Source organism: Thermobia domestica, chromosome 15 (genome assembly GCF_964235325.1).
Source record: "Thermobia domestica chromosome 15, izTheDome1.hap1.1, whole genome shotgun sequence".
In the NCBI taxonomy this organism is placed as follows: Eukaryota; Metazoa; Arthropoda; class Insecta; order Zygentoma; family Lepismatidae; genus Thermobia; species Thermobia domestica.
Genome location: NC_137468.1, coordinates 133,853,521 through 133,863,076, shown reverse-complemented (window position 1 = coordinate 133,863,076; position 9,556 = coordinate 133,853,521). Strand labels below are relative to the sequence as shown.

General features: G+C 36.0%; 1 protein-coding gene across 1 annotated transcript in view; it reads right to left on the bottom strand.

Annotated features, from left to right (window-relative positions):
• Window positions 1-356: 356 nt before the first annotated feature.
• The window catches only part of LOC145671246 (RING finger protein 207-like), a 456,974-nt gene continuing 447,774 nt past the window's right edge, over window positions 357-9,556 (bottom strand). The window contains exon 12 of the mRNA XM_081740160.1: window positions 357-1,951. Coding sequence (XP_081596286.1) covers window positions 732-1,951 — 1,220 coding nt within the window. The 3' untranslated portion in view covers window positions 357-731. The remainder of the gene's footprint in view (window positions 1,952-9,556) is intronic.

The window sequence follows — 9,556 nt, the reverse complement described above, 5'->3', positions numbered from 1 at the left end:
TTTAATGTTTCCTCTAACTTTCAAATCAAAGAGCAAAAACATTAACGTACGGAATTTCTAATATTTTGTGTAATCCCTAATTATTCAATTAACGTGCTGTAAATTTCACACTTCAAAATTTACTATTATATTTCTCTAAATTCTCATAGAAAGTTTTCACAACCAAAAAAAAATATATATTTGTAATTATAAAGCTTGGATTGAACATAAATTCTACACTAGATGATTGTTTACATATTTTCTGTCAAAGTAGTTGCGGAATTAGCAAACAAGTATATATATATATATATATATATATATATATATATATATATATATATATATATATATATATATATATATTTTAATTTCATACTCTAAAGTTAATTTAGGCCACGATAATTAGGATAATTTCCAACGTAAGAATAGCACAAATGCCTCGTCTAATTAGTACCATAAATTAACGATCTTTCATTCATAAATCGCAAAGAACAGTTTTACTTCACTCTGTAAGAGATAAAAGAAATTAAGAAGTTATACTTAGGTATTTAGCCCTAGAAATACCTTAAACGCTTTCTAAATATCTTATCATACAACGTTATATTCAGAAGGCAATAGTGACCAACGTAACAATATTCACTTATTCCTACAACAAACACATGACCTAGGACTTTGCCACTAAAGAAATTCACAAATACTCTAATGAATATACATACAGTCTTCTCTATTTGGCATCTTAAAACAGACACATGTTAATTGGTGCTAGGTTTCATTTTTCTTTGTTGTGTCCTAGTTTCTTGTACTGCTGCCACAAGAGTTCTCACAGCTTCTTCATGGCCTTCAAAACTATCTGCTTTTTTTAAGGTACTAGGTTTCAATTCGAAAGCTCCTTGGAATTCGTTCGGATTTTTACAAAATGTATGACTATCACGCTTCGGGGGAAAAGTTTCCCACGAATGTTGCTTCTGCATTTGCGATTTCATACTAGTTCTACCCATTAAAATTAGCGATTTTCTGTCAAAATCTACTGAGGACCTACGGCTGTTCACTGAAACAGAACTCAAAGTTAGGCTTTCACACGAATTTTGTTTCTTAAGAGGTTCACTTTTCTCCCATCCATAAAGGAGGGATTCTTCCCGAAAATGACTTGGTGAAGCAGGTGTACTCGTTGGTTCATGATGAACTAGCACTCTCACTTCAGAACGATTCCACTCCCCTCTTCCCTTATCTATTTCCACAGGAATTCTCTGATAATCATCATCACCAGAACTTTTATCTGTTCCCAGCTCCTGGAAGGGTTCTCGGAGTCCACCTCTCTCTGAACGAATCATTCGCCCAACAGAGCGACCCATGTCGTGGAGTTTTTCCTTTAGATGGCTCTCAAGCTTTTCCACATCCATACATCCTACAGTACTACGAGACGATTCAGCCTCAGAATGTGGAGGTTCTTCTTGAACCTTCGAAGGAGGGGGTGGAATATCTAAATCTCCATCCCGTGAACTGTGCATTTTAACACTAATACTGTGATATAGCTTAGATCCATCTCTTGAACTTGTACCATAACGAACTCCTACGTCAGATTGGCCACCTGCACTCTTACTTCTGTACGTTTTCCCACTTTTTAAAGCTTGTGCAGGCCTTTCATCTTCACCTTTGCTCTTACCATCAGCACGTCCTTTCATGTCTGCTACTAATTTCCTTTCTCTACTAAGACTTCTCACATCCTCCTGCATTGGTGATTTCTTTCTGTCTTCCTTAGTTCTCACTTTCTCTATAAGCTGACTCAACACACCTCGTTTGATTTCTCGTTCTGCTTGTTGCTGGCGCCCACCTCCTTCATCTGATAGCTTTTTGTACATTACAGAATCCTCAGCAGCTCGAGCAGCTTGATAGTCAGCATCTTCCCTTTTCTCGCGACCTTTCCCTCTAGTTGGTCCTTCCCCTCTTCCTTCTCTCGTAAGCTCTTTTCCTTCTAGAAAGAATAATAGAAATAGTAAATACAAAATAAACAACTGTGATATTGTAAAATACTATTATAATGTATTTGGAAAAGAAACATACTAAATCGATTATTAGCATTTTTTGTTTATACACAAAAATAAACAGCTCATCCTCTTCAAAATACTTCCCAAACATATATATTTGCTCTGTAAAAGGTGTTAAGTCCAAAAATCATAAATCGTAGTCATTTGACAAACATTGGAATTGAAAATTTTCTACTTGTGTAAAGTCTTAAAAAAACAACGTTTATTAAGCGTTTTACATTGCCGACCAAGTGTTGAGTGTTTTAAATATCTGCATAAATTGTTCCCCACAAATTATTATAAAAAGGTTTTTAAGTTCAAACGTTTAGAACATTTTGGACTTAACACCTTTTACGCAGCAAACACAGATATTATTCTGTTTCTAGAGTGCCTCAAAATACGATAATTATTATGAAAGATTTCTTAATACTTTTGCTTGTGGGTAAGGCATTTGTTAACGAATGTTGTTCTTGTATAAATTATGTACTTTATATCTAAATCTAGTGTGTTTTAAACTAGGAGAATATGTCTTATTAGCACGTCATTTTTATATTTTGCCACTTCTCTTTCACTATTTCACTAAATTTATTTGTAGTTTATAGTAGGAAAGTGTAATATGAAAGCACTCACTGAAGTTTCTAATGCGGGTCAGAGAGAAGAACCGATATAAACCTTTCTACACACATAAACTCCAACAGAAATCGATCCGAGTCTTTCGCGCTAACATATAGGCAAGAGAAAGCTATATTTGATAAACAAGAAAATCAGAATTAATAAGAGTCGATATATGTTATACAGTAATCCCTTCACTAGGAAAAGGAACTCGAACTCAATATTTTGTCTTGCACTCACCAATAGTATCTGAGACCACTCAACTAAGCGAGTTGCAGTTTGAAACAGGGTATTTGCCAGAAATTTTCTTCAAGGGGGGTGTAATGAATCGGAGAGGGGGTGTAGATTGTAACGATGTGTTTTATGTTTTAAAAAGGGAGTTCTTAAGCGTATCATTTCTCAATACCAGACCTGCCAACCTGGGAGGAATTTTAGGTGGGAGACTTCCTCGAAATTTAAACTATAATAGTAGCAGCCGTCGAAGGACGGATAGACTATTTGTCTCTCACTCACTCTCTCTCTCTCTCTCTCACACACGCACCTGCACATGTGTAAACACAGCTCGGCCCTAAATTTGATCCGTTAGTTTCTACTGTGCGATCAACACAAATTTGTCTAATGATGGGGAACAAGTGCCTATGGATGGGGAACAGGTACCCACTATTATTGTAGTTCAATGTATACTTTATTTCAGCCGAAAAATAAATCAGCTGAAATTTCAACGGTATTTTTTTTTTTTAAAGAAAAGGTATATTAAGCGGTTACTTTCCCCTCTACCCCATTTCGACTATGTGGGAATTTGCTACTTCGTTGCGGGAGAGCGGGAGCGAACGTCGAAATGCGGGAGAGTTTGTAGGTCTGCAATACTACATATACATTACAAATTACCTGGCAAAGGATTGCGTTATTTGCTTTAATTATGAATAGGAGAAAAGAAAAATACTTTCCTTTCAGTTTTATTTGCTATTGTATGAACACATTTTGTTATTCCCACCCTCACGCACACACAGACATATACTTATCGTCATACATGTCTTTTGTACTACCAAAGTTGCACCACGTTCATTCATTCTTCACGTATCTTTATGCATAGTAGTTATCTACATATTTCTGTGATGTTGCTTTAACCAGATGTTCCAAGCTTTATCTATCAGTTCATTTAGCCTTTGTTTTTCTTCTTCTTCAGAACCGGAGCGAATATCAGGAGTAGAGGGGCCTTCTATACATATTTTCATTAAATTTGTTTACATGTTCACAACTAAGACGGCATCGATCTGAATATAACACTTGTTCATTGTAGAAAATGAACGCTCTACCTCTGCCCACAGGAAGTAATAGAAGAACACTTGCTACTTCGGACAGAGTTAGGAACATAATTCTTCTTTCTTCTCCACAGGAAAGATCCAAGAGTTTTGGTGGATGCTGATGTTAGGACCTGCAGGAACTCTTTTGTAAATGTTATACTCTAGTTCGAGTTTAGATTTATTAACATTAGAAATGCTGGCCACTTCAGTTAAATCAGGTGAGACGGAGGTGTTTTTAAACACATCATAGAAGTGAGACAGCTGTTTGAGAGGACCACCAAACCTTTCCTTCATGTTGCTAATAATTTTTGATTTGTAACTGGAGAAAGAGCCTTGAGTTCTTGGGGTTTCAAGTTTTCTTCCATTCTGAGATTTTGCTTTTTCTACAACACTTTCAGCACGTTCTGAAATCACTTCAAAAGTTATATCTTCCAAATGTGCAATGACACCTTCTACCTACTTTAGTGCTGTACTAACCATATCATTTCCACTTGACATTTGCTTAGTTTTGAAAGTAACTACAAAATGTATTTAACAGTACTAGTGTAAAAGTTGTCGATGACTTTCTTAGTTCCAGCAATAGCCCACCAGCATCTGATTACATGTCTCTTGCATTAACATAGATATGCTCTAACACAATGCATATTGCAGCATAATGTTTGATCACCACAGAAATACTATTTTCATATGAAAGCCCCCTAGTGGAAGCATATTGCACCAATTTCTGAGAAGTAGTGTCTATTGAAGATTCTACTTCCTGCAGAACTTTCAGTCGCTTGTGACTCCCATGAAATGCTGTGTACAGTTTACTCACTACATTTACAATCCTTTTAATATCTTTTGAAGTTCCACATGCTCTTATCAAAGTCAGTTGCAAAAGATGGTTTTTGCAACGAAAGAAAATCAACCTAGGTGAATCTTCTTCGAGACGTGCCTGAACTCCAGATTTTTCACCGCTGACATTTGAAGCACAATCAAAAGCCTCAGCAGTCAATTTTGCAGTACTAAGCCCTTTATGTATTTCTTGAATAATTGTCTCTTTGATGCATTCTTCCTAAAGTAGACTGAACTGGAACAGTACAAACGAAGGTCTCCTTCACTTTGCAAGCCTCTGTGTAACATATACAAATACTCAGAATTTCTCTTCCATTTATATCTGTGCATTCGTCTGACATGAGTGAGAATTTACTAATTCTAAAGAACTTGTCTTTTATAGATTCAGTGGTGGCAATACCAAAAGATTCTAGAGTAGAAGTAATAGAATAATGCGACAACTTATGTGCATTCTCTGCTGAGTTTCTTATATGCTGCTTTATTGCTCTTTAATGGTCTAGCGATGCCACTGTACTAACTAGGGGTCTCCATTTGGATGGGTGTGGTATTTCTTCGGATATAGGAAATATGCGATTTTGAATAAATCTTTAGTTACTACCGAAATTCCTTCACGCTGAATGTTAAACTGCTGATGGACTTGAGTAGCAACACTGTCACTCCTGTCATGTTTTCTTGCGTTTTCTGAAAGTTCTCTAGATGAATATAAAAACACAAGGACTAACAAAGACAGTGTGCTCTGCCCATTCATTTGACAGATTGATGCTCTTACACCACCATTTCTTGTTTCAAGCTCTGTTATCGAGTGAATGAAACAAGAGCAGTTTTCAATGCTGAACTTGACCGAACAGCCTTCGTGCGCCACCACTAATGCCTGCTTATCACGGTTAGGTTTTCAGTTTTCTACTTCTAAATTGAAGTTACCTAATCACCTTTATATTACTGATTATAGTGAGCCAACTTTGATATTGTTCTGGTATCAGATTTCAGTTCTAACATGGATTGTTTATATGATTCTCAAGTAGTTCTTTGAGCGCAATACTTCACAAAATTTCATGAGTAGGGAATGAAAAATATAAAATCAAAGCTAATATTTAGGTTGAAGATATTGAAGGTAATATTTAGTGTGTTGAGTTATGTGCCAGAAAATATCACCAAGAGATTATCTATTGGGCTATATTTTACACTCATGGCACCGATAATAGTAATAACATAAAATTGTACAACCCCTTGGGGGTATCGACCTGTTTTTCCAGGGGGGATATCGTCCATCACAGGGAGGGTGTAAGGGGGTATTAGGGGGTAAAAAATTCCCTGGTTTGAAAGAATTGAGAAAGTACAATGAAAGTACTGTATAATGATTTCCCCATAGTGTTAGCCAAAAAATACAGGAAGAGGTACTAACCCTTTGTTTAGTACATAAAATTGCAATCATTTTGATATCACTTCCCCCTCCCCTTGGTAACTTATCCCTCCCCAGGGCCTTGTTCCGTACCAGATTCTTCCAGCAGCTATATGCTGTGACTAGACTTGGATGATTTCGTCATAGGGCCCTTTCCTGGTGGATACCAGTGTAGAGTTATCTTTCATACAGTGGCGGCGATTCGACGTTAAAAGTGGGGGGGCAAGACATGATCTCAATATTTGTATATCAATGTTAGCTTCCCTGGTTGTTTCTAACACTTTGTTTGACGAAAGGTTGTATAATTGAAAGGATACTATCTTTTTCAATTAAAATAGCGTACACCGTATTTCATATTTTATTAAGTAAATTGACAAGAGCAACGCAAGTAGGTACCAGCCCTATGAAAGTGTAAGAAGAGATTTGATTCCTTGCTCAAGAACATCTTAAAATTGTGGTTGGAAAATTGTATGATCAGATTATTTAATAACGAATTTATACAACAGATAAATAGAAAGGATAATATTAATCATAGTAATGCATAATGAGACTTGTTTTGCAAACTGGAGATTAATGAACAACTTATATTTTTAATTCCACACATGCCATTAAATGTACGTTATTACTCTTAGAAGAACAGTAAATACTACAAGCATATGCTACAACATTTAAAGAAATATTTACTTTGGCAGCTTCCCGAAACATGTTCGTTGTCATTAGACACAATTCTCACTTTCTTGGAACACATCAAAACACAATAATACTTAGATTCACTCCACACTCCAATTATACAAAATAATCCTAAAACCTAGAATTATGTTGAATTCACTAAATTTAATTGTATATACACTCGTACATCCATAAATACACCACTTACTCGTATATTACACTGCACAACAATGAAAAAGGTAGAAGTTGTCTCTTATTACTCTCTTTTTAATCAATATTCCTTATTGTTAGAAAGAAGAAAAGACATTTTAGCAACTGTCGACTTCTGTGCAATTAAAGAATAACTTGTGAAAGCTTTTTTTTTTTTTTTTTTTTTTTTTCGAAATGTTTTCTCAATTAGTTTCAAAGCGGTTGACTAATATATCGAGCCCCTGTAAGAAGAAGTGAAAGTACGCTGGAATTGTTGCACTCCAATCGGTTAATTTTTGGGCAATTTTGCGTGCCAATTAAAACCCAATTCTTGTAGCTTTCTTAACTCCACAGGAAGACAACCAATAGGTGCTCACGCAAGGCAAATATTATATAGCACCAGTTTTTCTATGAACCAGTTATAAGATACAAAAACTTTACGTTTCCAAATGAAACTATATACATTAATTGGTCACTTGGAAAAAGTGGGGGGGGCAACTGCCCCCCTTTGCCCCCCCCGAATCGCCGCCCATGCTTTCATATGTGGTATCGATCAACAAAGTACGGACAGGTTTATGTTAGCTTTACATACGCGCCGTGAGTGTTTCCATCCACTCGTTTTGTTGTATTTTAACATGTATTTCAGTAGGCTTCTGGTTGAATGCTCTTAGCATTGGCATTTTTGTGGTGTTTAGTATCTGGTGTAATGCTTTAAGACAAATGGACAAGGAAACGAGTGTAGAAACAATTGTCGGTAAATGTATAAAACATATCAATAAATTAAGGAAATAAAGTTTAAAAAATGTATAATGGGAACATTATATTTATGAATGAGGAGTAATATCTTAAAAGTGTTTCACAACTCAAATAGCTTCTTCATTAAATATATGGTTAGTATTCGGACCTTTGACGTAGCAGGTCCAAGTTCGATTTAAGCTCAGTGCGTTTGGATCGCAGTTTAAGCTGTACGTTTGCGTCTTATATAGCTCAGTGTTAAAAAGAAATGTTAAACTCCAAATCAAACAATAGCGAACACGCTCACTACATTAAATGACTGGTTGAAGTTTAACGTTCCTTTTTAGAATCAATCAGGACTTACTGTTTAAAGTGGTATCCGAACGGGAAGTGGTAACTTGGTTGGTTGTCAACCTACAGTTTAAGTTGGAATCCGAACTACCATAATGCGTTCAAATTTCAATACTCTCCCACTAACGAGAATCGAACTCCGGATCCCCGTGCACCAAAGCGCAAGCGCTAGCCACTATACCAGTGAAGAGGACTGAACACTATTTGGGTTTGTATTCGAGGAGAGTAACCCACTGGAAATAACTGAACCTGGGATCGCGTGCACGTTAACCACTCTGTTAAGAAGGAAATAACATTGGATGTCATAAATACACATGGTAGAAATGATTCCACGCGGATTTTACTCACACTCTGGTCGACAGTGACCTTCATGTACCAGATGGACAGTCATAAGTCACTGTGGTAGAACAAACCATCATGTAGCTTCCAAACTATTTTGAAATGGAGTTTAAATACTTAGAAGCAGTAAAACCCCTAAATTTACATTCCTGTATTAGCCTTTAACGAAAACAAAATGTCCAAATATGAGACATATACCAATCGATAGAGGTTATTAAAAATAAAAATATGCCAGTGTAATGTCCGACAATTAGGTTCTTTAGTCTAAGAGAGAGACGATGTTGAAGGAAGAATTAATGGAATGAAATGGAAGTATCCCTAGAAAACCCACGGATACGATGTTGTCCACCACAAACTTACTTGGCAGAGGATCGAACCAGGGACCCCACGCACCAGAGATAAATAAAGCGCTCTACCACTGAGCCACCGTGGCTCACAATAGAGTTTATGAAACTGAACACAATGATATGTATGGATGTAAAAGTTCATGCGTAGTTTTCGAGAATAAAATTGTAAAAATAAAAGTTATGCTGAACGAGAACCATGGCACTTATTAAGGTGAAACTCAAGCTGAAATATATTATTATTAAGCTCTTCATTATTTCACCGGGAAGACGACAGTACATACTATAGGTAACGAGATATAAACATTATGATGTGCACTTAAATTTTGTTATCTGTTTAACCAGTGGCGGCCGGTGGATTGTGGTTTCGGGTGTTGCAGTACGAACGATAAGAGACAGAAAATATAAAGTGGACTCATTGACTAATCAGCATAACTTTATATGCAAATGCTATGTGACATGTTAAATTAAATAAAATTCTGTTTTTAAAAAATAAAAAATGCACAACATTCAATCCGATTAATCACCTTATTTAATTAGTTAGTTCATTCTTCTCTCTTTGATTGGAACAAATCTGCCTAATACATGCTGGTTGAACTCTAGTATTCTTATTGTCAGGTCTTTTTCGATGGAAAGCACAACCAATGGTGATAACCTTTCTTGGGACATTCAATTTCTTGAAAGTGTCAATTCTTTTTGATGTGAAAAAGAACTTTTCTTCTTTTACTGACGTCATAGGTACAGTTAATATTAATTTCAGAAGCTTTGTAGATTCAC